The 27,643-nt window shown below is 54.2% G+C and overlaps 1 protein-coding gene across 7 annotated transcripts in view; it reads left to right on the top strand.

Annotated features, from left to right (window-relative positions):
- The window catches only part of ARHGEF10L (Rho guanine nucleotide exchange factor 10 like), a 105,262-nt gene extending 78,116 nt beyond the window's left edge, over window positions 1-27,146 (top strand). For 6 of the 7 annotated variants that reach the window (XM_035019654.1, XM_035019657.1, XM_035019656.1 and 3 more), the window contains 3 exons: window positions 17,402-17,576; window positions 24,743-24,865; window positions 26,099-27,146. In XM_035019654.1, coding sequence (XP_034875545.1) covers window positions 17,402-17,576; window positions 24,743-24,865; window positions 26,099-26,637 — 837 coding nt within the window. In that variant the 3' untranslated portion in view covers window positions 26,638-27,146. Of the gene's footprint in view, window positions 1-480; window positions 1,014-17,401; window positions 17,577-24,742; window positions 24,866-26,098 lie in introns of those variants that run through there. The other variant, XM_035019659.1, reaches the window with a different exon arrangement.
- Window positions 27,147-27,643: the final 497 nt, after the last annotated feature.

Raw genomic sequence — 27,643 nt, 5'->3', positions numbered from 1 at the left:
CAGTGGCTGAAGGTGCGTGCCTGCTGGGGCTCTGGCCCAAATGTGGAGACATAAGGAGTTAATCTAGGGATTGTGTTAACTCCAAGGAGCTTTCCCTGATTTTTGCCACCCCCAGGAAAATGATACTAACCAACGTATATGGATCGGGTATGGGTTTTAAGTACTTTGCAGGAATTAACATGTTTAATCCTTAAATCACCCTATGAGATGAGCATTATTATTATTCCCACTTTATGGATGAGGAAACAGAGGTACAGAAAGGTTAAGTGACTTGCCCCAGGTCACACAGCTAGAAGGAGGCCGAGCTGGGATCTGAACATGGGCGTCTGACTCCTCAGTCTGCTCTTGATCTCTGTGTCAGCTGCTTGGGTAGGCAGAAGGCTGTGTCCTTTGGGCTGCATTTGTCCCCTACAGTTTCTGTCCTGTTAAATGTAACTGCTGGGAACTCTGATTTGTTTACGCACGTGCTTTTTTCACCAGCATGTCTTCCGGGCCAAGGATTGCTGCCTGTTCATTTTCCTTTCCCCCGTGTCCGGCTTACACAGCGGTGCTCTGAGTCCGTAGTCATGGTGTATGGACAGATGGGTGTCCTGATTCCCAGGCCCTCTGTGTGGGGTGCTGGAGGGATGGACGTGAGTAAGACCTGGTCTCAGCTCCTTGGGAGCTCAGAGGCCAGTGTGGGGAGCAGACCTGGGATGCTGAGTGTCAGCCCAGGGTGAGGAGACTGCGAGGGGGCAAGCCCAGGCCCAGTGGGAACCCAGGGGAGGCACGAGGGGTGCCAGATCCAGCTGGAGGAGGGACAGGAGCTGGTGAGGTTCCTGGAGGTCAGGACCCCTGAGCTGGACTGGGCAGGTGCATGGCTGTGATGAGTGCAGGAAGAGAGGAGGCAGGGAAGATGCTCTGAGCAGAGAGCGCACCATGAGCTGGGTCAGAGTCAGCCCCGCCGAGCACAGATACGGTTTGGAGGGCTCCCTGGGGACAGGCCTCTCACTGCACCCCTGCCCCCCACCAGCTGTCTCCATTTAGGTCCACTTGGCCCCCGGTGGCCACCCCTGACCTTGCTGAGCCTGCCCCCTGCGGAGCCAGCCCCCACAGTGTGTCTCTAGGTTTGACGCTTGCCCACCGACTGCTTGTTCGGCTCCTTGATCCCAGCGGAGCCGCCGTGAGACCTGTTAAATCATAATGTAGCTTGCTAGGGCTTGTGTCAACACCGCATCCTTGTGTTCATTATCTAGATCGGCACCTTCAAAGTCTAATCCAGTCATATGGAGTTCATTTTAACCGATCGCTGGAGGGGAAGCCGGCTGTGGGATGGCTGTTGCATCTTGATTAAAGAATAAACTTACTGGGGACAGGTCGCCTGGAAAGTGCCGGAACGCAGGGCAGGTTGTATCAGTGTTTGGGCCCGGGGCCTGGCTCCTGTCCTGCAGGGCTGTTGTGAGGGTTAATTGGGGCAGCCTCCCTCTCATGAGACCCCAGCTCTCCCACCGGCGGAGAAGTCTGGACCACCTCCCCTCCTCCACACGCACCGGGTCACCCCCCTGGGACCGGCCGCCACAGCACCATGCTCCTTCACAGCACTGGCCAAAGCTGCATGTTGACGTTTTGGGGACACTTACCGGATTAACGAGACCGGGGCTGTGTAGGGCAGGACCACGCCTGCTTGGCTCCCATTGCATGCCTGGTGCTGAGACCAGGCTGATGTGTAGCAGGTTCTCAGTGCAGGGCTGTGATGGGTGTTTCCTTTAGGGCGATGGGCTCTGGCTGTGGTGGACAAGGAGGGGAGATTTGGACAGGGGCGTGCTGTTAACCTGCTTCAGAGCTCAGTGCTGAGCACATGAAGGGCGCTTCTCAGAGCGCGTGCTGTCGATAATCCCACCTGGCTCGGGCTCCTGCACATCCTGCGGTCGCCACGCCCTCAGTGCCTGGCCACTGGCCTCTGATACGGGCACTGATGCTTTTGGTCCTCAGGCATGCCCGAAAAGAAACTTCTCTGGATTCCTGAACACCGACAGCCCCCAGATGTCCCCCTGCCCACCCCCACATAGGGCCACCTTCCCCCCCTTTAATTTTCATGTTTAGTGCCCAAACTTAGTTTGCATGTATTAGCTGTTGTAAATCTATCATAACAGTGTGACGTGGCATGAATAATGCATCACTGGGCTGTATTAGTTTTCTGTCTCCTGTCTTATTTATGACACGAAACGGGTGGGAATTTGCAAAAGCGAAATCTAGGCGCAGGGCTTCCTGGGTAATGGTATGCAAATTGGCGTGAGGGCGGAAAGATTCACCCAGTCCTGGGGGTGCCCGAGCCCCAGTGTGTGGGCCACCTGAGCATGCGGGGAAGGGCTCATGCCACTGCAGGGAGTCATCTCTGTTCACAGTTTTGTCTTAATTTTCTTAAGTGTGTGTGTCATTGCTGTTGTCATCCTATTGTTTTTTTAAAATGAAAAGTTGGCAGGTGAAACTCGAGACATTGATTTTCTAAAGGTTGTGGAGACTTCCCAGGAGGCTCAGACCATGAGCATTTTCAGCAGCAGGAAGAATTGAGGTTAGACTTTCAGAAGAACTTCCTTTCAGGAAGCTTGTGAAGGACAGGGGCTGGGGGTGGGTTTGGGGCTCCTGTGGGGCCCCCTCCTGGGGAGGGTATCGAGGGGCCGCGCATGACTCAGGGCCAGCTCTGCTCCAGGGCGCTGGGGGTTGTGAGGAGGTATCTCCAGGGATGTCCTGTGGAGCTGGGGATGGCTGAGGGACAGGGCTCCAGGCCCCCTCTCTCCTCACCGGGAAGAGCTCAGAGCTTTCCTGTATCCCATATTTGGTCTCCCCCTGTCCTGGAAGATTTAGGTTGGTAGAGGATTTCATGGTGTAAAAACAAGTGGTTTGAAGCTGTTGGCTCAGGGAGCAGGTTCTGTGAAGCCGTGGAGAAGCCAAGTGAGGTGGTGGGGGGAAGGCAGATGGAAGAGGATATTATGGAGAGAACAGATGGGGGACTGGAGGTGAGGGAGGGGCAGACGACAGTGGCAGGTGGCAGTCCTCCGCCTCTGAGCCCCTGCCCCGCAGCGTCTCTGGCTGTCAGTCTGTCCTCCCATCCATGTAGCTCTCCCATGTCCCCCCACTCCTCTGCGGTCACTCTCCCCTCTGAGCCCTGCCGCAGGGGGGAGGGAGGACAGACACCAAAGGAGTAGCTTCCTAGGCCCCTAGGAGCTGGCAAAGACACACAGAGCCACGAATGGACCCCTGAAGGCTGGGCCCTGGGCTGGGCCTTCCTACGGTGGAGACTGGGAGTCTGAGGCCAGGACCAGACTCCAGGTGTCATCGTAGATCGAGTGAGATCACACAGGGAGGGGCTCAGGCCAGCGCCTGGCGCACTCAGACCGTTACAGGATGATCATCTCACGCCTGGCAGCTAGACTGGGGGAGGGTCTGCTGGGCCGGAAGCTCTAAGGGGGCGATCCTGCTGCCACGACGGAGTGGGCTCGCATGGTGGTCAGCGTGGGCTTGGGAGCTGGGCTGGCTGGCTTCGGCCCCTGGCTCCCCGCCGCGTGCCTCCACTTCCCCACCTGTAAAACGGGGATAATTACAGAACCCACCCCAGGGCTAAGCAGCTGGATGCATGTGAAGCACACCGTGTCACAGCTGTTTTACAGGGACAGGACTTGGTCAGGATCACGTGGGACATCCGATGGTGGAGCCAGGATCTCCAGCTCCTTCTTCTCTAGTGCCTGGTCCCGAGGCCCGGGGTCCACCATGTCTGGCTTGATGGCCAGAGGCAAAGGGCCAGGCGTCGGCTCCCCCGGATACCTGGGGAGAGAAGGCAGTGGGGTGAGACAGTGGCCAGCACAAGTCCCGACCCAGAGTAGGTGCCCTGGGTGCAGGGGCCTTATCCTTGTGCCCGTGCTCTGCTGTGGGGCAGACACGCCTTCCACCGAGCCCGGGAGCCCAGGAGAGGAGTGACAGTGTGGCCAGACGGGAACCAGGCCTCCTGGAGCAGGTTCAGTGAGAATGGGTGTGTGGGAAGAGGCTCCTGAGCAGTGTGAGCAGACGCATGGGGGTGAGGACAGCTTGTGTGTGTGAACAGGTGTGTGTGCACCTGTGTGTATGTGTGCAGGTGAGAGGCGGAAATTGGTCAGTTACATTCACATTGTTTAGTCCTTGACTGTAGCTTGAATCCCACTGACAGCATCCAGTTGGGCTCTGGGGATCTGGGTCAAGCCTGGAATCATTCCCCTATCCCCGTGGTGCCCCTGCCCCCTGCCTAGCTGTCTTGGGTGCAGATCCGTGCCTGGAACTGAGACGTGACCCTTCCGGGCGCCTCTCACACCCTCAGCAGGAGGGCGGCACAGCCTCCTCGGCCGAGCCTGCTCACCTCTACTTCTGTGGCCAAGGGGAGTCCAGAACAGTGGGGAGAGGTCATATGTGCTCAGTGACAAGCAGGTGTAGCGTAGGCATATCTAACTTTTGGGAGGCCAAGGGTGGTTTGCAGACTCTTTAGAGATACTGGCAAAAACGGCTGACCATCCTTCTAGAAAAATGTACCAGAGGTGCCAAATATTTCACAGTTAATTCCAAAACGGGTTGTTAAAAGTTTAGAGCAGGCTGTCAGTCTTGGGGCGGGCAGGGCCATCCATCTGTCTGTCCCTTTTCTGTTCCCGTGGTGGCCCTGAGCTGGAAGAGTCCAGCACCAGGTCAGGACTCTTGTAACCCACACTTTAGAGATGAGTCAGCTGAGCCCCAGAGGTGCTGACTGACTTGCTGGTGAGAGATGGAGTCACATCTAAAGCCCCTCCCCCCCCACCCGGCGAAATGCCCCGGAAGGACCCCTCTGCTTCTGGCACGTGATCCCTTGGTTGTGACCAGGTCGGACTCCAAAGGCAGTGCGTGGAGGCATTGGACGGAGCCCACACAAAGATGTCTTTGTGTGTGGCTCAGAGACCGGGTATGGGCTGTGGAGTCCCACCAGGGTGACCATCCGTCCCAGCTTGCCCAGGACTGGGTGTCCGGCTTCTGGTGCTACCGCTGTGCCTCCCCCTGCAAACCGGGGCGGCTGGTCACCCTGAGCTGGCATCCTGGCGTTCCCCCCCGTTTCCTGCACTGTGACTTTGTGAGGGTCATTCAGCCTCTCTATTTGTTTCCTCAGCTGTGAAATGTTGATAAGAGTAAGATAGATAAAGGAAGGGAAGGGAGTTGTGCCGATTGCCTTTAAACCACAGACTGCACCTGCCCACTGCCCAGAGCAGCCGCTCGGAGCGGGACCTCTGCGTCTCCACCCCCAGCCTGTCCCCTGGCTGGTGGAGTGAGCCCGCACCGTGGATGTCTCTTGAAGCCTGCCTGTTTGATAAGGATGGCGGTGGTGCCCTCATTCCAGGTGGCTGGGGCGTGACATGGAGGCAGGGCTGGCTGAGGGGCTGGCACGTGCTCCGTGGGCGATCTCTGGACCAGGCAGCCCGCCCTGGTGACCGAGCAAGGAGCGGGACGGAGAGCCCCTGCATGCCCACGCTCTGTTGGGGTGCCCGGCAGGAGATGCCTGGGGGAGCATCCCGAGCTTGGAGTCCAGGGGTCAGGCCCATGCCCAGCTCTGCCCCTGCCCCATGGGACCACCTGGGCTCACATTCCCCTTTCTAGGGTCGGCCCCTCTTCTCTCATAAAGGTCTCTGCGAGGAGGAAATGCTGTGGCGTGGGGAGGGCCTGGCACACAGTAGGTGTCCAGCAGGTCGGAGCCATGCCAGCCTTCTGCCACCTCTTTGGCAGCCCCCAGCCAGCCCCGAACGTCCCAGCGCTCCTTCCCGGCTCCTTGGCATCCTCTCAGCTCCACTGACTTTGAGTGGTGAGCTGCTCACCCTGGGAATTTATAGAAACCGAGCACAGAAGCGTCACCTGGAGGCACATAAATATTGTACGATGGAGGTTGAGCTGCGTCAGCACAACCTGGAGCAGCGTCACTCACCTGAACCATATGGCGCACGTGCCTGCAGCCGGGCGAGGGGGACAGGCCGTGGTGGGTCGGTGCAGCACCCCGGTCTCTTCCCAGCTCCCCGACCAGCTCCTCACTGCAGGTGGCATGCACGGAGCCCTCGCAGTGGCCAGCCCTGCCCGCGGAGCCTCCCGGGACTCCAGAGGGCAGGTTCTCCTCCTGGCCCCATTGACAGGTGAGAGAGGAGAGACAGTGACCTGGCCAGAGGTGAGCCAGGAGCTAGGCGTCAGGCCCAGGCCCTTCCCTCTGGCTGCCGGCTTTTTTTTTTTTTAAATAACTTTGTCTCCTCCCCCCCCAACTTTTTATTTAGAGAAATTTCAAACTACAGTAAAGTTGAAAGAATAGTACAATAAACACACAAATATTCTTTACCTAGTTAACCAACTGTTAGCATTCTGCCGTAATCCCCCATATTACACATACACTCCCTTTGTTGGCTAAGCCATTTAAAAGTCAGTTGCAGACATTATTACTCTTCACCCCTAAATAGGGAGGGGTGGCATGGCTATCCCACATAACTTCCACAGCATCATCCTGCCTGGGAATTCAACGTGGAATTGTGTCTGTAGGTGCCTTTTCCCCAGTCGTCCCCCAAATATCTTGTATAGCTTCTCTCCTGACCCCGTGCAGGATCCAGCTGGGATTGAACATTGCATTTGGTTTTCATGCCTCTTTAGTCTCTTTTTAATCTAGAACAATACTTCTGCCTTTATTTTATTTTTTGTCTCCGTGATACTGACTTTTTTTTTTTGAGAAATCCAAGCCACAGTCTCATAAAAATTTCACAACCAGGAATTGGCTGGTGTTTTCTCGGATGGGCTTTGAGTGTGTGGCCAGATTCTGCGTGGGGGAGCTGTGGGCTTCTCATGGCATGGCAGGAGGAGGGGGGAAATGCAGGCTGGTCCCATCCCCGATCGGTTCAGGCAGGTCCTTCAGGGGTCCTCATCCTAAAGGGACTGGTTTCCCTTTGTAATTCCTGGGTCACCTGCAGGGAATTCCTTCAGAACGTGTGCATATCCTGTTCCTCGGCAAACTTTTGCCCCAAACTTTCATTATTTCAAGAGGAGTTCTCCTTACCCTGACTCAACCCCCCTTCCTCTATCACCTCTACACGTTTATAGACTCTTTTAAAATCCAGTGTGCTATAATCCAGGACCATCGCTCCTCTTGATACTCAAATTGTCTCAAATTTGGCCAATAGGAGCCCCTTCGTGTTGGCTCCTGGGTCCCTTGGTCACTTACTTCCCCATTATTCATGGGGTGCTTCCCTGCTCTTCTGCATCGGGAGAAGTTCTGCCCCTCATGGGCCATTTCTCTGGGGTATCCAGGCTGGTTCCCTTTCGTGGGCATGGAGTCTGGGGTGCTCCCTGCTGCTGGATGTCATTGCTTCCAGACCCTTTCAGTGCACAGGGCCAGGAAAAAGAACTTAGGTTCGCACAGACAGCTCTGATCCAGATCTGAGACTGCAGACCTCCACCCTCACCTTCTCTCACTCTGTCTTCGACTCTTCTCGCTGTGAAAACCCTGGCCCCCGAGAATAATCTCTGTGAACTTCAGCCACACCACGTGGTGTCCGAATCGCTGGGCCCGCCCCAGCACCCACACCAAGTCTACTATGTCAAGTCCAGGACTTTGCAGATCTTTCTGTCCTTAAGGCCCCGGGGTGTGTGGTCAGCGGGCTGAATTCCCACGCTGCCGGAATGGGTTCTTTTCTGTGTGGGTGTGGCCATGTTCCAATAAAAGGGGACCCACCCAAACAGGGGGCAGGCCTCTGTAGTCTGAGGGTCACTGTTTGCAGACTGTGGTCTAGACTATCATCCTAATGCAGTTCCCGGGGCAGGATGAGCAGCCGGCAAATCGTCCTGCCTGGACTGTGGGGGCCGAGTAGGCAGGAGGTGCCGGGCCTCCCGGAGCTCAGAGGAGGGACAGGCCTGTGCTGGTGGCTGCTGGGCAGGGGGCCTTCTTCAGAGACAAGGAGGATAGAGGCCTCTGAGAGGGAAGGTGACCCACACTGCTGGGCTCCAAGACCGGCCAGGGGCTAGAGGAGGGGTCCAGAGGGGAGAAATGGGAAGCTAGCACTGAGCCTCGTGGGCAGCAAGGACTGGGCCTCACTGCTGCCTGCCCCAACCCCCCAGGAGTACTGGGGCCCATGCTGCCGGCATGCCACCTGCCCTGTCCTGTGTCCCCGGGAGGCCCAGCCAGGACTCCCAGGACCTGGCTCCGTAAGCGGGCTCCTGGCCTGGGGAGGGGGCCCGGAGAGCGGGGAGATCACGGAGGAGGGAGGGGCTGAAGCTGCCACACCCGTTGCTCATGCCTCCTGCCCTTTCCCCCACCGTGTACCGCGGGGCTTGGCAGGTTTGCACAGGCCTTTGTAAAGACCCTCAGGCCTGGGGGCAGACCTGTTGTGCGTCTGCACAAGTGAGCCTGGATTTCTGCCGCTGACTTCTCTTTTAGTTGGATTCTGACGCAGGCGCGGCTTTCCACGGCCCTAGGCCTGCTGGTTCCCACGCGCTCTGGCTTTCTCGGAGGCTTCCAACCCTTCCACGGGAGCGGGGCGAGCACGCACACGCCTTCCTGTTGGCGTGCGTGCGTGTGTGCATTTGTGTGCAAGTGTGTGCGTGCCGTGTTGGGGGAAGGAAGGTCTGCAGACAAAGCCTGTCGGGTGCCCCCCTACACCCCTGCTGCCCCCTCTGTTTATCGGTCGGCTCGTTGACGGCGGGCCCCATGGGAAGTGGGGTCCAGCCTCAGCGGCTCATCTGTGGCTCCTCTGCTGGCCTCTCCCGCAGGGCCTGTCGGGAGGCGTCCTGTTTGGATCTGGTGCTCCACCTGGGGCTGGGCCTTCAGGAACGTTGTCTTGAGCACAGGCTGGTTGGGGAAGATAAGCACCCGGGCCACCCAGGGTTCCTGGGAAGGACTAAGGAGAACTGAAAGCCAGCGCTCCAGGGCTGTGGGCAGCAGACTTGGGGGTGAAGGGCCACAGGGATGAAGTTGCTCCTCTCCCCTTGACGGTGTGGGCTGGGCCCAGCTTGCGGAAGCTGTGAGGGGCTTGGCCTCCCTCTAAATCCCAGAGGCTCACTGGCTGAGCCTCCAGGACCTGGGCCTTCATTGGGGGGGGGGGTTGCTGAGGAAAGAGGAGCAGAGACCCCCCGCCAGCCCCTTGTGTGAGCCCCCAGTCTGAGGGAGCAGGAGTGTGCCACACCTCATATAAGACCCCCCCTCCTCGCCGCTGGGGAGCCCCCACTTTGATGGAGACAACATGCCTCTGCCCTGGGTGAACTTCCTGGCTGAGAGGGAGCTGGGGCTTCTGCTCTCAGGGTCCCCCCATTGAGGGACGAGCTGTGCCACAGAATCCTGCCTCCTGAGAGCAGCCTGGCCCGAGGGGAGGGGAGGATGTTGTTCGGCCTCTCCCCTCCCCTAACCCCGGGGCCCTGAGCTTCCTGTCCCCATCAGCCTGGGCCACATGCAGAGCTCAGGCACCAGGGACCGGCTCGGAAAAGCAATTGTGTGGGCCACAGTCTTGCTCTCACGGGCTTGGCTCCCCATGGACACCCCCGCCCCAAACAGCCGGCTTCCTTGTCTCAGTGGGAGGCTTCTTGGTGATCTGAGCCGGGAGGAGTTGGGGCCACACCTCACTCCCTGAGCCCGTGCGAGGCCCACACCTCCAGCCCCTGCCACGTGGCTGTCGAAGCGAACGTCCTTCAGAGGCAAACCTGATCGTGTCACTTCCCAGCCTAGCCCCTCGGGCACTTAACTGCCATCAGCCTTCCCCGTGGACGTGGACGGCAGCATCCTGGGGCGCTCTCCCCCTCTGTCTAACCACGGGCCCCACTCTGACACCTTTCTGTTTCTCACACACGCGGTGCTCATTCCTGCGGGGCCTTCACACTCCCCCACCCCAGCCCCGCTCCCTGGTACGGAATGCACCTGTTTGTTCCTAATCTCCAGGAATTCTCCTCTGACTCCCATCTGTCTGCTCTGCTCTTTCTTTTTCCTTTTTTTAAAAATTCAAGCCCAAAGTCAAAGTGAGAGGCCTTCCACATAATAAGTGCCTGACATCCCGTAATTGTTTTTATTCTGTAAGTTTGCAGTGTACAGCTTTACAATTTGATATCTGTATATGCTACCAAGTCTGGTTACCCTCCGTCACCATACAGCTGACCCCTCACCCCTTCCACCCATGCCCCCAAACCTGGTTCCCCTCGGGTAAGCATTAGTCTGTTCTCTGCATCTGTGAGTTTGTTTTTGTTTTATTTTGTTTGTTTGCTTGTTTTGTTTTGTTTTTTAGATTCTACATAAGAGTGAAATACTGCAGTATTTGTCTTTCTCTGACTTATTTCACTTAGCAAAATTCCTTCTAGGTCCATCCGTGTCACAGATGGTGTGTGTCATTCTTTTTTTTTTTTTTTTTAAAGATTTTATTTATTTATTTGACAGGGAGAGACACAGTGAGAGAGGGAACACAGGCAGGGGGAGTGAAAGACAGAGAAGCAGGCTTCCCGCTGGACGCAGGGAGCCTGATACAGGGCTCGATCCTAGGACCCTGGGATCATGACCTGAGCCGAAGGCAGACGCTTAACGACTGAGCCACCCAGGTGCCCCGGTGTGTGTCATTCTTTTTATGGCTGAGTAACATTCCATGCTATCAATACACCACATCTTCTTTATCCATCCATCTACCGATGGACAACTTAGGTTGTTACCATATCTTGGCTATCGTAAACGCAACTTTAGTGAGCATAGGGGTGCATGTATCTGTTTGAATTAGCGCTGTTGTATTCTTTGAAAAAATACCCTGAAGTGGAATGGCTGGGTCACAGGGTAGTTCTGTTCTTAATTTTCTGGGGAACCTCCATACCGGTTTCCACAGTGGCTGTACCTGTGTGATTCCCACCAACGGTGCACGAGGGTTCTCTTGTCTTTACATCCTCGCCAACACTGGTTACTTCTTGTGTTTTTGATTTTAGCCATTCTAATAGGTGTGAGGTGTGATAGCTTACTGTGGTTTTGATTTGCATTTCCCTGATAACTGGCGATGTTGAGCATCTTCTCATGTGTCTGTTGGCCATCTGGAGGTCTTTGGAGACACGTCTATTCAGATCCTCTGCCCATTTTTAAATTGTGTTGTTTGGGGTTTTTGTTGTTGTTATTGTTGAGTTGTATGAGTTCTTTATGTATTTTGGATACTAACCCCCACTTCCGTTTAGCAGGTTGCCTTTTTGTTTTGATGATGGGTTCCTTTGCTGTGCAGAAGCTTGTCAGTCCCCCTTGTTTATTTTCACTTTTGTTTCCCTTTCCTTTGGAGTCAGATCCACAAAGATGTCACTAAGACCCATGCCAGGGAGCTTACCAGCTCTGTTTTCTTCTGGGAATTTGATGGTTTCAGGTCTTACATTCAAGTCTTTAATCCATTTTGAGTTCATTTTTGTGTCTGGTGTAAAAGAGGGGTCCAGTTTCTTTCTTTTGCATACGGCTGTCTAGTTTTCCCAGCACCATTGATTGAAGAGATGGTCCTTTCTCCATTGTGTGTTCTTGGCTCCTTTGGCATAGATTCATCGTCCATATGTGTGCAGGTTTCTTTCTGGGCTCTCAGTTCTGTTCTGTTGACCTGTGTGTTTCTTTTTGTCCCAATACTGTACTGTCTTGATTACTATAGTTTTATAGTCTAGTTTGAAATCAGGGAGCATGATACCTCTAGGTTTGTTTCTCTGTTTCAAGATTGCTTTAACTATTTGGGATGTTTTGTGGTTCTGTACAAATTTTAGAATTATTTGTTGTAGTCCTGTGAAGTGTGCGTTGGAACTTTGATAGGGATTGCATTAAATCTGTAGACTGCTTTGGGTAGGAGGGACTTTTTTTTTTTTTTAAGATTTTTATTTATTTATTTTGAGAGAGAGAGACAGAGATAGCGAGAGAGATAGTGAGCGAGAGCACGAGTGGGGAGGAGAGGACGAAGCAGGCTCCATGCTGAGGAGGGAGCCTGACACGGGGCTCGATCCCAGGACCCTGGGATCATGACCTGAGCCAAAGGCAGACGCTTAACCGACTGAGCCACCCAGGCGCCCAAGATGGACATCTTTTTAATATTCTTCCAGTTAGTTCCATGAGCATGAACTGTCTTTCCATCTATTCATGCCTTCTTCAATTTCTTTAATCAATGTCTCATAGTTTTCAGTGTACAAGTCTTTCACTTCCTTGGTTAAATTTATTCCTAGGTGTTTTATTCTTTTTGATACAATTGTAAATGGGATCATTTTCTTGTTTTCTCTCTCTGATGAATCGTTATTAGTGCACAGAAATGCCACAAATGTCTGTATATTGATTTTGTATCTTGCAACTTTACTGAATTCATTTATTAGGTGTAGTGGTTTTCTGGTGTATTCTTTAAGGTTTTCTCTATATAGTATCATATCCTCTGCAAGTAGCGACAGTTTTACTTCTTCCTTTTTGCTTTGGATGTCTTTTATTTCTTTTGTTGCCTAATTGTTGTGACTAGGACTTCCAGTACTATGTTGAATAAAAGTGGCGAGAGTGGGCATCCTTGTCTTGTTCCTGTTCTTACAGGAAAAGCTTTTAGCTTTTTACTGTTGAGGATGATATTCACTGTAGGAGTGTCATACATACAGCCTTTATTATGTTGAGGTACATTCCCTTTATACCCACTTTGTTTTGAGAGTTTTTCAACATCACAAATGGATATTGAATTTTGTCAAATGCTTTTTCTGCATCTATTGAAGTGATCATATGATTTTTGTCTTTCATTTTGTTAATGTGCTTTATCACATTGATTGGCAGATGTCGAACATCCTTGTATCCCTGGAGTAAATCCCACTTGGTCATGGTGTATGACCCTTTTAATATATTGTTGGGTTCAGTTTGCCGATATTTTGTTGAGGATTTTTGCATCTATGTTACTGGCCTGTAATTGGTATCAGGGCAGGTTTGGGTGTCAGGGGTGACGCTGGCTTTATAAAATATGTTTGAAAACTTCCCCTCCCTTCAATTTTTGGGAAGAGTTTGAGAAAGGCAGGTATTAAATCTTCTTTGAGTGTTGGTAGAATTCACCAGTGAAGCCGCCTTGTTCTGGCCTTTTGTTTGTTGGGAGGTTTCTGATTGCTGTTAAAATCTCCTTGCTCTAGTAATCATTCTGTTCAGATTTTCTCTTTCTTCAGTATTCGATCTTGGAAATTTATATGTTTCTAGGAATATCCATTTTTTTTTCTAGGATAGGAAACCTGTTTTTTTTTCCGGGTTGTTCAGGGTGCTGGCATATCATTGTTCATAGAAGACCCTGATGGGGCGCCTGGGTGGCTCAGATGGTTAAGCGTCTGCCTTCGGCTCAGGTCATGATCCCAGGGTCCTGGGATTGAGTCCCGCATCGGGCTCCCGGCTCAGCGGGGAGCCTGCTTCTCCCTCTGACCCTCTCCCCTCTCATGCTGTTTCTCTCTCGCTCGCTCTCTAAAAAATAAATAAAATCTTAAAAAAAAAAAAAAAAAAGACCCTGATGATCCTTTGTGTTTCTGTGGTATGAGCCCCACATCTCCCCTCTCATTTCTGATTTTATTTATTTGAGTCCTCTCTCTTTTTTTCTTGGTTAGTCTGGCTCAGGCTTTGTCAATTTGGTTTACTTTTTCAAAGAACCGGCTCTTAGTCTCATTGATCTTGTATATTGTCTTTTTAGTCCCCATTTCACTTATTTCTGTTCCAATCTAATATTTTCTTCCATCTACTAATTTTGAGGTTTGTTTGTTTCTTTTTTTCCCCGTAGTTCCTTTAGGTGTAAAGTTATATTGTTTGAGATTTTTCCTGTTTCTTGAGATCAGCCTGCATCACTACAGACTTCCCTCTTAGAACCACCTCTACTGCGCCCCCACCCAGATTTCGATGTATTGTATTTTTGTTTTCATTTATCTCCAGGTATTGTTTTGAATTTCTTCTTTGATTTCTTTTTCGACCCATTGGTTTTTCCGTAGCATGTTTTTTAATCTTCCTATTTTGGTGGTTTTTCTCATTTTCTTCTTGTAATTAATTTGTGGTTTCATACCATTGTGGTTGGAAAAGATGCTTGATAAAATGTTGGTTTTCTCGAATTTGTAGAGACTTCTTTTGTGCCCAGCATGTGATCTATCCTGGAGAATGTTCCATGTGTCCTTGAGAAGAATGTGTTTTCTGCCGCTTTTGGGTGGAATGTTCTATAAATATCTGTTGAGTCCATCTGGTCTAATGTGTCATTTAAGGCTGATGTTTCCTTATTCTTTGTTGTTGTCTGGATGATCTATCCATTGATGAAAGTGGGGTATTAAAGTCTTCTACTAGTATTGCATTGCTGTCAGTTTCTCCCTTTAGGTGTGTTAAGATATGTTTTATATATTTTCGTGCTCCCTGTTGGATGCACATGTATTAGTAAAAGTTATATCTTCTGGATTAATCTCTTTATCACTGTGTAGTGCTCCTGTTTGCCTTCTATTACAGTCTTTGTTTGCAAGTCTATTTTGTACTTGTAAGTATCGCTACACCAGCTTTCTTTTCATTTCCATTCACTTTCAGCCTGTGGGTGTCCTTACTTCGACATTAGTTTTTCGTAGGCAGTGTATAGATGGGTCTTGCTGTTTATCCATGTAGCCACTCTGTGGCTTTTGATTGGAGCATTTAGTCCATTTCCATATAAAGTAATTGTCGATGAGGGTATACTTGTTGCCATTTTGTTAATTGCGTTCTGGCTGTTTTTGTAGCTGCTCTCTGTTCCTTTCTTCTCTTGCTCTCTTCCCTTGTGGTTTGATGGCTTTCTCCTGTTAGGTTTAGATCCCTTTCTCATTTTCTTTTGTGTATTTCCTTGTGGTTACCTTGAGGTTCACGTAAAATCTCCTATGACAACAGCGGTCTGTTTTAAGTTGATAGCAATGTAATTTTAAATACGTTCTAAAGCTTTACTTTTTTACTTCTCACCCCTGATGTTTTATATTTTTGATGACACATTGTGCATTTTTTAATTTTGTGCTTCCCTTAACTAATTATTGTGATTTTAGTTAATTTTACCAGTTATGTCTTTTCATCTTTACAGTTGCTTTGTAAGGATTGATTCACTATCTTTGCTATTATACATTTACTTTTTCCAGTGAGATTTTTACTTTCATATGTTTTTGTACTAGTGATTAGTGCCATTTCTTTTAAGCTTAAAGGAGGCCCTTTCACATTTCTGGTAGGGCTGGTTTGGTGGTGATGAACTCCTTTAGCTTTTGCTTATCTGGAAAGCTCTTAATCTCTCCTTCAGTTCTGAATGATAACCTTGGTTGGAAGATTTTTCCTCTCAGCACTTTAAATGTGTCATGCTGCTCCTTTTTGGCCTGGAAAGTTTCTGCTGAGAAATCTGCTGATAGCTTTGTGGGGTTTCCCTTGTACATAACAAGTTTTTCTCTTGCTCCTTTTTGGATTCTCTCTTTATCCTTAACTTTTACCATCTTAATTACAACATGTCTTGGTGTGGATTTCTTTGGGTTCATCTTGCTTAGAACTCTGGGTGTTGTGGACCCAGATGTCTGATTCCTTCCCCAGATTAGGGATGTTTTCAGTCATTATTTCTTCTTTTCTGGCCCTTTCTCTCTCTCTTCTCCTTCTGGGATCCCTATAACACAAATGTCATTTCACTCGATGTTGTTCCAAAAGTCTCTTCAGATGTCTTCACTTTTCTTAATTCTTTTTTCATTTTGCTGCACTGTGTGGGTGTTTTTCATTGCTTTATTTTCCAGCACACTGATTTGTTCTACTTCAGTCTGCCATTGGACCCCTCTAGTGTATTTTTCAGTTCAGTTATAACTTCCGTTTGGTATTTTCCTATATTTTCTATCTCTTTGTTGATGTTCATACTGTGTTCATCCATTCTTCTCCCGAATTGGGGGAGCATCTTTATGACCATCACTTTGAACTCTTTATCAGGTAGTTTGCTTATCTCTGTTTCATTTAATTCTTTTTTTAAGGTTTTGTCTTGTTTTTTAATTTGGAACATATTCCTCTGTCTCTTCATTTTGCCCTACTCTGTGTTTGTTTCTATGTGTTCGGTGAGTCACCAACCTCTCCCAGTCTTAAATGGGTGGCTTTATACAGGGGATGACCTGTGGGGCCCAGAAGTGCAGTCTCTTTGGTCACCAGAGCCATATGCTCAAGGGGTGTCCCTCTTGTGGGCTGTGTGTGCCCTCCTGTTGCGATGGGGCTGTGGCTGTGGCACACTGGCTCCTGGCCTGGCTGGGGGCATGTCCATGGCTGCTGGGGTACACTGGTGGACAAGACTCTCAGTGGAATACACTCACTGGCACTATCAGGTTACAGGGAGAATCCAAAATGGTGCCCAGTGTTAGGAAGGTAGACTGAGATGGTCCTACCAGTGGCTCCAACCTCAGTCCATGGGGAGAGCCCCTGATGTTTTCTGCCACTCTGACAGACCCTTTAAGGTTGTTAGTAAATGGATCTTCTTGATCAGAGATGTATGCTTTTTTTCACGTTGGTGTTTTTGACTGGTTTCCAGGTTGAGTGAGTGTGTGCAAGCCCCTTAAGAGTGAGTTTTCTGTTCCCTTCAGTTTTCTAGTTTTCCTGAATGTAATCCCCATTGATTTTCAAAACCTGGTGTTTTGGGGGCTCATCTCTCCCGGGCAAGATCTAAGGGTTGGGGTGCCTGAGGTGGAGCTCGAATTCCTCATTCCTCAGGGGAGTTCTGTACCTTTGTTATCCTTCCCGATTGTGATGTGCCATGGCGGGGCTTTCTCCCTGGGCAGTCTGCCTCTCATTTCGTCTCAGTGGTGTCCTTTTATCATTTGTTGTGGAGGCTCTGTTCGTTCAGGTCCCTTTCAGGGGGAGTTATTCCATGAGTAGTTGTAGATTGTCGTGTCTGTGGGAGGAGGTGAGTTCAGGATCCACCATCTTGAACCCAACTCCCTACTGTTTCTTGGTTTATCAAATTTTGAACATTATGTGTTGCATCCCTGCTGTAAAAGGTTAGGATTTGACTCACACTACCCACCTCCCTTCCCTGATCATTGTTTTGTTGCATTTGTAACTCTCGATAACGTACATAGGCTGCCACCTCCTCTTGCATTGACTTTGGCCCTGACTTTCCCTTGTGTCACAGGGGCTTGCCAGAGCCTGGTGTGTCAACTCCTGAGAGCTAACTGTGTGCGTTACCATTTTCCTAGCTCCTTGTGTCATGTGGGAAGCTTGTGATGGGCCACATTAGAAGTTTTTATACCACGGGGATCGGCCGACATGACAAACTGGCATTCCCTACCCGTTGTTAAACATTTATCATCGGCACACCACTGCCGGGCTCCTGAGGTTCGCTTCTGGCCCTGAGTCTGGTTCAGGCCGAGGCTAGATTAGCTTGGCCCCCTGAGGCGCAGCTGGAGGGCCCAGCCCAGCACCGACACCCTGCTGTCTGTGCCACAGCAAAGCTTCGAGGCGCACCAGGATGAGACCGTGAGCGTGACGCACATGGTGAAGGCCGGCAGCGGCGTCTGGATGGCCTTCTCGTCCGGCTCCTCCATCCGCCTCTTCCACACCGAGACGCTGGAGCACCTGCAGGAGATCAACATTGCCACTAGGACCACCTTCCTCCTGCCAGGTGAGTCTGCTGCTGGGCATCGTGCCCTGCTGTCCTGGGCCTGTGCAGGGGAGGAGCCGACCTTCGTGGAGCACCTTCCACGGCCGGGCAGAGGTGCGTCCGGGCCAGCCCACGTTGTTAGCCCTCGTAGCAGTGTTTGGCCGGCTTTGAAAACTGGCCTCCAAGAGCGGAGGCAGCAGGGCCGGGATTCGAACTCAGGGCTGTCATTCCCAAACCTCTCTTGCTGTCATCACTCTTCCCTCTCACTTCTCGCGGGAAGTGAGGCTCCAGGCTCAACAGACTCTCCCAAGTGGGGCAGCTGCTAAACAGTCATACTGGGTGGGAACCCAGGCCCATCCACACCTGCCACTCCTCAGGGTGACCAGAATCCCAATTCTGCCTCACGTCATGTACAGAATGTGAGGCGAGGGGAAAGAGAGAAGGCTGACCAGAGGTCTCTTTCTTTAGAGGTTTTTCTAAGAAAGGCAACTGTCTTGGTTTGCTGGTTGGGGTTTGGAGGCAGGGGGAGAGTGAAGGGCTAGGACATCATCCCCTTGGGGCCCTGCTTCCTCCTGCTGAGCTGTTGGTGATACTCAGCAGAGAGGAGGAAGGTTGGAGCTCCCCTAACACTCTGCTTCTCCCCGCATCTGCCCGAGGCCTCCGTGGCAACCCCCTTCCCATCTGCCGCCTGAGATGCTGCCCAGACCCTGCAGGCTGTGCTGGAGGGAGCCAGGGCAGATGCCTTCTCAGGGCCCATTCCACCCCCAGCTGGCTTTAGAGCTTGGCCCAGCTTCCACCAGACAAACAGGCTGTCTGAGAGGATGCGGAGGCTCCATCTTGTCCAAGCTGGGCCGGGTTCAGCAGCTGGGAGAGCCGAGGGGCCCTGGGGCCAGGGACACGGGGCCGGCCTGGCAGGTGGGGAGCTAATTGTTACAAGGACTCAGCAGATGGGCCATGTGGAGGCCAGAGTGGCCACGTGCTGAGCTGGGGGACTGATCTCCCTGTCCTATGAGGCCGGGCCAAGGGCAGGCACATTAGCCAGAACCTAAGGGGCTGTGGGGGCCTCTGTCTTACCCCAGAGGCCTGGTCCCTAACCCCAGCTAGGGGACCCAGAGATCACCCTGGCCCCTGCTTCTTCCTGCCAGTCACAATAGCGGTCCCCGGGTCTGGACTGGTGGTGATAGGGGGCGGTGGTCACTAAGCCCAAGATCAGCGGTGGCAGGGACAGTGTGTAACAGCCGCCTGCCACGCACCCTGCCCTCAGCCCTGCACTGAGCCGGGTTCCGAGGGCTTTTAGATACAGGGCCTCACTTCACAGTAACCCACGGAGTGGGGGTTGTCCCCATCGTACATGTGCGGAAGCTGAGGTTTGCTCAGCAGGAAAACGTGGCTTGTCTATGGTCCTGCAGTGGGCCTGAGGCAGGGCCGGGAGTCCCCTGAGAGTCCCACTATGGGCAACAGGGGAGAGATGGTTTCAGAGGTGGCCCAAGTCCTGGCTCGGCCACCGTGGGGCTTGGGCAGCTGTCGCTGCCTCCTGGGGCCTGTGGTCCCTCTGTGGGAGCAGAGGTGGGTCCTGGCTCAGAGAAATGCCTCTAGGCATGGGAAGGTGCCTTGCCCAGGCTTGGAGCGTGGGACGTGCATGAGGAGAATAAATGCACTTTCTTTAAACTTTTTTTTTTTTTAAAGATTTTATTTATTTATTTGACAGAGAGAGAGACAACTAGAGAGGGAACACAAGCAGGGAGAGTGGGAGAGGGAGAAGCAGGCTTCCCGCCGAGCAGGGAGCCCAATGTGGGGCTCGATCCCAGGACCTGGGATCATGACCTGAGCCGAAGGCAGACGCTGAACGACTGAGCCACCCAGGCGCCCCTAAATGCGCTTTCTGGGATGTGCTGTGTGGGCCTGGGTTATGGCTCTTGTCCTTCTCTTCTCTTCCTCCCTTCCTCCCTTCTTCCTTCCCTTCTTCCTCCCTTCCTCCCTTCCTTCCTTCCTTCCTTCCTTCCTTCCTCCCTCCCTCCCTCCCTCCCTCCCTCCCTTCCTTCCCTCCCTTCCTTCCCTCCCTTCCTTCCCTCCTTCCTCCCTCCCTTCTTCCTTCCTCCTTCCTTCCTTCCTCCCTTCTTTCTTCCTCCTTCCTTCCTCCCTTCCTCCCTCCCTCCCTCCCTCCCTCCTTCCTTCCTTCCCTCCCTCCCCCTCCCTCCCTCTTCCTTCAGTTTCATTGTATTTCTCAGTATTTAGCCATTATGCAAGGTAAATCCATTTTAACTATGATAAAAATTTCTTTATATCACAGAAATATTTCCACACTTACACTGAAAGCTAAATTATTTCAGGCTAGCAGAACAACAAAAAAAGTAGGCCTTTTAAATCTCCTCGGCCTCCTCTGTGGGGCAGGGGAGGGGGAGAAGGGAGTCCCTTGTTATGCAGTCGGAGGTCAGAGGCAGAGCCCGCTGCAGGTGACATTGCAGCCCCTCTGCCCAGCTGCGGCTTTATGTCACCTTAAAATGCATCTGCTCACCCACCAGCTTTCTTGTCCTTGGCCGTTCCCCTTTAAGGGAGGAAGGGCAGGCCCTGTCCTTATGAATATGACAGAGCCAGGTCAACGGAGACCCTGGAGGGGACATGACCGGAGGTCGCGCTGCCGGGGAGGCCAGAGCCAGGACCTGAATCGCACCCTCTCACAGGCTCACTGTACAGCATCCCCAGTCCCAGGCCTCAGTTTCCCCATCTATACAGGGAGGGGCCGAGATCCGAGTGGGAGCAGGATAGACCAGAGCTGGAGTTGGGCTGGCTCTGCGCCCTCCAACCCCGTGACAGGCAGCGAGTGGGGGGGCCCCAGGACCCCCAGTCCCCGCCTCCCGGGGAGGTTGGGCCTCATCCTCGTGGCCATCCCTGCCCCTCACCACACCAGCTCCGCGGGCCACACATCTGGGGGCCTCGCTGCTCAGCCCCACTGTCCCACCCATGTCCTTCTGGCTGCACCTGCTATGTCCAGCATAGAAGCCACGTCTCGCTCACCAGCCATCCCTGGGGCTGGCCCAGCGGGGGCGGAGGCTGAGGTTCTGGGGGGCAGGGCCTCCCCGAAGGTCCCCAGGGGTTACTGCCCTGGGCCCCCGTCCCCAAGCCTGGCAGTTCCTGGTCAGCCCCACCTGCCCGGCCAGGACCCCCCAAGCCCGAGGGGAGCGGGGCCAGAGCTGTCGCAGGGGGCGGGGGGGGCTTCCGCCTACGTCACATCGTGCCCCGGAGGAAGGTCAGCAGAGCAGGATTCTTCAGTTCTTTATTAGAGATATTTTTAAAAGACTTTTAAGTATTTTTTCTTCCCCCCCACACCACCAAATGAAATAATTGCATAATTAGTAATAAATTTGTTCCTCTTCTAAGTGTGGATTTTTTTAAGGGCATGTTAAAAATTTATCACGCTTCCTTCCCCTGACCCCTTTCCTCCACTCATGTACCCGACTGGGATTAATGCTTTTTTGAACCTAAACTTCCCCCTCCTCTTAACTAGACAGGTCATTAATAAAATGTTCTCTGAGAGCCAGAGCCTTTTAAAGTTGTATATCTACAGATAGATGGCTTGGGTGAGTTGAACACGGCTGCATTAAGTCCCTGTGATAAAATATTTATCCACCATTAGAATTTTTTTTCTTTCGGACTGTTTGTGAGGTGTCTTGCAGACAGGGAGGAGGAAGGGCTTCAGAATGAGGTCTGCAGATGAAGTCATTTCTCAGTTCTGGCACCTGCTGCCTCCCTCACATCGGCTGGGTCTCGGTTGTCCGGTGGGGCCGGGAAGATGCGGGGGCATTGGGGGATGGTCTCTCCCGGGGCTCATGGCCCCAGGGGCCCTGGAAAAGGAGGTGAGGCAGCAGGATGAAAAATGTGCCCTTGTTCACTCTTTTGGCTTAATTATTTTTGTGGGTTTATGGCTCTGATGGAGTCGATCTTCAGCCAGGAGTCCAGGTCCTTTTCATAATCACAGACGTTGTCCCAACGGCCTCCTTTCATTGATCGTACTCGCTGGGCTCAGAGCTGGGCCCACTGTGTGTCTGTATTACACACACATGCATAATTCTAATAATCATAAAATAAAGCGAGGTCGGTTTATAATCCTCCCTGGGAGATGAGAGATAGAAAGCGGCTTGTCAGTTCGCACATCCAGTACGTGACGTCAACACCCGTGTCCTTTTCCACTTTTCTGTTTGTGTTCGCTTGTCCTGGCACTCATTCCCTCGTGCACCGGCAGACACTCTCGTGAGCCAGGGTGCTGGCCCGGGAGCCGGGGGACCAAGTCGGAGTGTGCAGGTAAGCGGCTGCCCTCACCCACACACGAGGCTTCCATCTGGGAAGCAAGCAGTAAGGGAGAGGTGGGGCCGCAGAGACCCTGACCCGGGCCAAGCGGAAGCCAGGTGGTGAGGAGGGAGAGTGGCAGCCTGCACCCACTCCAGGAGGGCGGGGAGCACCCTCGCTTGGCCCCGAGCCTGCCCTGCTGGCTTGGCGGCTACACTTTCTGAACCGACCCAGGCATGGGGGAGTCCCAGCTCCACAGACACCCAGACCCATTTGTGCAGTCGCCCTTGTCCAGAGACGAACTGGCTTTTCTTGCGGGGTTTGCATCCCCACACTGAATCAGGACCGCAGAGAGGACTCTCTGAGTTTGTATCCTATTGCCAGGTGTGTCGGTCCCACTGCCTGCAGGCAGTTGCACGCGCATCTCGAGCTGCACATCCAGGAGACAGTGTGGCCTTCCACCCCAGGCTGCTTCCCCATCTGAGTCCGAGGCACTGCCATGCACCCAGCTGCCCGGAGTTGTCCTTCATTCCTGTCCTCTCTCCCTACCCACTCGAGTCTGTCAATGGGTCTGTCCATCTGCTTCAAAACGGATCTCGAATGCCCTGGCTCCTCATCATCTTCCAGGCCACCGTGGCGTCTCGCCACCACCGTCTCTGCCTGGCTGGTCTGCTTGCTCCCTCCCTCCTGTCCTCTACCACTCTGTGGCTAAAGCGCTCCTTCAGACCAAGTCACCTGCTCCTCTACTCAGACCTTCTAGTAGCTTCTCATCTTGCTCAGAGTGAACAATCTGGTCCTTACCCCGGCCCACCTGCTCTCCAGCTGTCTTGAGTTTGCCCCTATCCCCGAGCGGGGCTAGCTGTAGTCTGCTCCTGCCACCCACTCATCCTTGCCACAGGACCTTTGCATGTGCTGTGTCCCAGTCCTTAGCTTGGGAGTTGGCGTGGCTGCCTTATCCTTGTCCTCCAGACCTCACATCCCCACACCTGCTTCCCCATCCTTCCAGAAAGCAGAGTGAGGCAGGAAACTTGGAAATCCTCCTGCCCACTCCTTGCCCCATCCCCCATTTGAATCCTCTGCCTGGTACTTATGTTCCTCGTTTTGTTTCCCTTCCTCTTTCCCCTCTCCAAACGGCGCTAATCGGTAGCCACTATTTACAACGAAAACTGAACAAAATAAAACGTTCGGTGCCTCCATCCCACCAGCCACATTTCCCGTGCTCACCAACCACATGTGGCTGACGGCGCAGAATCGAACAGCGTGATAGGTAACATTTCCATCATCACGGAAAGTCCTAGAGGGTTTGCTCCCCGAGAGCAGAACTGTGTGTGTGGCTCCCACCGTGTCTCCAGCACTGAGCGCAGAGTCCCGCGCCCAGTGGGCGCCTGGGATGTTCCGGGGTGCCGGGCGAGTGGGTTGGTGATGGTAGAGTACGCTGTCAGACGGTGCTGCGTGAACCCCAGCACGGTAGCCCTGGGGAGCCACCCCCTCTGCTCGGAGGAAGCCCACACCCCTACCCGTTTGGAACTGCAGTCATTTGCTCAAGAGCAGAGAGGTGGCTGCAGTGTAGACGGTAATCGGCACACCGGAGCCCGGCTCCCAGCCTGCGCCCACCAGCTGGGTGACCTCTTTGGACCTTAGTTTCCTCCCCTGGAAAACGGGCACAATAGCGGTGTCTTGTGTCCCTCTCAGCCGCCGCGAGGCTTCCGTCAGACCAGAGCAGGTTCATGTGTGCTTTCGACGCTCCAAAGCAGCGTTTCTCTAAGCGCAGTCCCCAGGCCAGCAGCAGCCGTGTCACCTGCGTGCTTGCCAGAAACGCAGTTTGGGGGCTCACCTCTGGGGGTACGGGCCCGGCCGGGGGTGCGGATGCACGCCCAGGTCGACGGCCAGGGCTCCGAGCAGCATTTCACACACCCCGTGGCGTGCACGTGAACTTCCTTTTAGGGAGGTGTGAGCCCCTGCAGTGGGGCAGAGGGGTCTGGCCCTTTAGAGAGGCAGGGGTCTGCGCGCAGGCCCTGCCTCATGCCCCTTCCCGCTGCCCGGGCTTGTTAACAGCAGTAGGTGGTCGACGGTGCTCTGTGTGTGCCGTGGGCCGGGCACTGGGCTCAGGGATTTACGTTCATTCATTGACTCATTTAATCCTCGGGACGAGGCTGTGGGATAGCATCATCATCCCCTTTGGCTGGTGAGGAAATGGCACAGAGCGGCTTAGGGCCTGGCCTGGGTCGTGTAGCTGGCACGTGGCAGGGCCCGGGTTTGAGGCCGGCACCGGGCCCTGGAGCCCACACGGCGCATCCCCCCTCTAAAGAGCTGTGGGGACCCCAGCGCTCTCCCTGCCACCGCCAGTCTCGCTAAAAGGAAGAGACAGCAGCAGGGGGCCAGCCAGACAAGAACTAATGCGGACTGACGTCAGCAGCGTGCCCGTTCCTGGCACGGAGTTGTCCGCGTCACTGGCGGGCCGGGGGGCTGCTGGGTGCGCTCGGCCTTCACCCGGGGAAGGACCCACGTGGGCAAGCCTGTGCTGGAAACCGAGGGGCCGCAGCAGACTGCCAGCCCCCCGCCCCCTGCTTCTTGTATCTGCACCGGCCCCGCATCTGCTTCACCCTCAAACCCGCACCCCCCACGGAGGGCCCCCAGGGGCCAGCACTGTGCTGTGTGGCGCTACCCCCTCCCATCCTCACGCAGCCCCACTGTACCCAGGTGGAAACTGAGGCTCGGGATGCAGGGGCCCGACCCCAGCCAGGTCAGACTCCCAACCCCACGTCCTCACCACAGCCCCGTCCAGCTTCCCGCTTGTCTCCCCGGAGGAGCCGGACCACGCCCCTTCCTCACCTGAAGCCCCCAGGACCCCCTGCCGCCCCCGCAGGAGGGAGTGCTGCTCATGCTGGCTTCTCTCTCCACAGGCCAGAAGCACCTGTGTGTCACCAGCCTCCTGATCTGCCAGGGTCTGCTCTGGGTGGGCACGGACCAGGGGGTCATTGTCCTGTTGCCTGTGCCTCGGCTGGAAGGCATCCCCAAGATCACAGGTGAGGCTCTGGAGACCGGTCTTGGCGGGGCCTGGGAGTCAGCTGCAGATGGCCGGGGAGGGTGAGCCTGTGCCCAGAGGTTCACGCTCTCTTCTGACGTGGGCATTGTCTCCAATGCCCCTGAGATCACAGGTGACACTGTGGCACACTGGGGTTATGTCATCCCGCCCCAAGGTCTCCCAGCGGCTTTCTGGGTCTCAGTTTCCTAATCTGGCCAATGGACGCAATAGTGTGTGTTGGTCAAGTGGCTTTAGGATTGGTGGAGGCCCCTGACTATCGGCTGGGCCCCTCCTGTCCCCTCCCCACAGCAGCTTCAAAATGTCCAGGTTCCAAAGACCAACACAACCGAGGGCTCCTGGGGTTGGGGTCCATGTGCAAATGTGTTCCTATGGAGTAGCGGGAGGTCTGCCCTGACGGGGGGTGCTAGGGCTAGGAGAGCAAGGGCGGGGTCAGGGAGGACCCAGAGCCCTGGGCCCCTCTCTGCTTCTGCCCTAAGAGTGATGAGCAAGTGGGGGGCCGGGGTGGGTGGGGTTGGGGGGAAGCCCTGACGGTGGACCCGCCCAGCTGGAACGGGAGCCCTCCGTTCCTAAATCCCAAAGTCTCCTGTTTTTATCACATAGGTCATTTTGTTCCCTGCGGTGTTGGTCCTTGGTTTGTAGGGATGCATCGGGCCGAGACCGCGCCCCCCCAGTGCTGATGGTCTGCCCGAGGCGGCTGAGGTCGGGGGAGGGGGCAGGTGCTGTGATGGCAGGTGTTCCGGGACCTCGGGGCCCAGAGACCGGGGTGCTGGGTAGTCTGTGGGTGGAGTCAAGAAGGATGTGCTGTGGAGGAGCCCGAACTGGGCTTATGGGACAGGGTGTAGCATCAGGTGGCTGGGGAAGGCTCTCCGGGGAAGGCTCTCCGGGCAAGGCCAGTGGCTCGGGCAAAGGCAGGAAGACGTGCGGCTGGCTCAGGCGGGGGCTGCAGGTGCTTTCACACTGACGGTCCCCCAAGGGTCCCCCCCCAACAGGTTTATAAGGTCACTCCTGTTCCCTGTCCCACTCCTCCACAGAAAATGGCCCCAGAGTGTGGGAGAGCCCTCCCCCAGACCCAAAGCCTTCTGGAAGGTTCCAACATAGATTGCAGTTCCCAAAACAATAACCAGCACCCAGAAAGTTCTCCAAGATAGAGGTGTGGGTGCCTCCCCTAAAGCCCTGGGCCTTCGGGCCCCTTCTCCCTGCCCCTTTCTTGCAGGGAAAGGCATGGTCTCGCTCAACGGTCACTGCGGGCCTGTGGCCTTCCTGGCCGTGGCTACCAGCATCTTGGCCCCCGACATCCTGCGGAGCGACCAGGAGGAGGCCGAGGGGCCGCAGGCCGAGGACGACAAGGCGGACGGGCCGGCGCCCGAGCCCACACCCATGCCCGCGAGCCACGTGGGCCGAGAGCTGCCCCGCAAGAAGGGCATCCTCCTGCAGTACCGCCTGCGCTCCACCGCGCACCTGCCCGGCCCGCTGCTGTCCGTGCGGGAGCCGGCGCCCGCCGACGGCTCGGCCCTAGAGCACAGCGAGGAGGACGGCTCCATCTACGAGATGGCCGACGACCCCGACGTCTGGGTGCGCAGCCGGCCCTGCGCCCGCGACGCCCACCGCAAGGAGATCTGCTCCGTGGCCATCATCTCTGGGGGGCTGGGCTACCGCCACTTCGGCAGCGCCCCGGGGGGCAGCGGGCGGCCGGCCCCGTGCGGGGAGACGGACAGCGCCCTCCTCATCTGGCAGGTGCCCTTGACGTTATAGCCCCCGCCCGGGCGGGCTCTCCGCCTGCTGGGGGCCCCTCCCGCCATCCGGGGTTCCCCGCCCCCCCCCGGGAGCACTGGGTAGACTCACCTTCCAGGGGCCACGAGGATGGGCCTGGGTCTCCCGGAGCTACCTTGGCAGAGCAGAGGAGAACTTCTTCCTTTTTAAAAAAAAAAAATTTCAGAGTGTTTTGGGGGAGGAGTCTGGGCTTGGGGAGAGGATACCTCTGGAGGAAATGGCCTTCTTTTTAAAAGCAAAAAAAAAACGAAAACAAAAACACAAAACCTCACAACTGCCTGGCAAGCCCAGGGCCTCTCGTGCGGCCGAGCAGGGCTCAGAGGCGGCCACGCGCCTCTCCGGGAAGGCCGTGTGCGCGTGAGAGTCTGAGAGCGTGTGGGCTGGTGTGTGAATATCTATAAATACGTATATATGGTGTATATTATGTGTATAAATGAAATCTGTACATATTGGAGCTTTGGGAGATGCTGGAATAAAAGACAATAACGTGAGCACTTGGACTGACGTTTTGTTTTTTGAGATGTGATGGGGAAGAGACAGTTGTCGTGAGATAGGGCTGTTCTGGAAGCTGGAGCACCAGGGAGACCCACCACACAGCACAAGCCCTAGAATGAGCTGTCTGATGCCCTCGCCATTGGCCACGTGTAGCTTTCTACTTTTGTAATTAATTAAAAGGAAATAAAGTCACAAATTCAGTTCCTGAGTCCCATTGCCACATTTCTAGTGTGTCTCGAAGAGCCCCATGGAGTGCGTGCTGACCGTCCTGGACAATACAGATCTAACTATTTCCATCATCCCAGAAAGTCTCTTTTGCTTGAGAAGGGACTCTTGGGAGCTTCTTTTCTGAATAGTTATTTTTTTTTTTTTTAGATTTTATTTATTTGACAGAGACACAGCGAGAGAGGGAACACAAGCAGGGGGAGTGGGAGAGGGAGAAGCAGGCTTCCCGCCGAGCAGGGACCCTGATGCGGGGCTCGATCCCAGGACC

The sequence above is a fragment of the Mirounga leonina genome, unplaced genomic scaffold, assembly GCF_011800145.1.
Source record: "Mirounga leonina isolate KUSES-001 unplaced genomic scaffold, KU_Mleo_1.0 Mir_173, whole genome shotgun sequence".
NCBI classification, from domain to species: domain Eukaryota; kingdom Metazoa; phylum Chordata; class Mammalia; order Carnivora; family Phocidae; genus Mirounga; species Mirounga leonina.
Note: the sequence above shows the minus strand (reverse complement) of the source record. Positions and strands in the feature narration are given on the sequence as shown.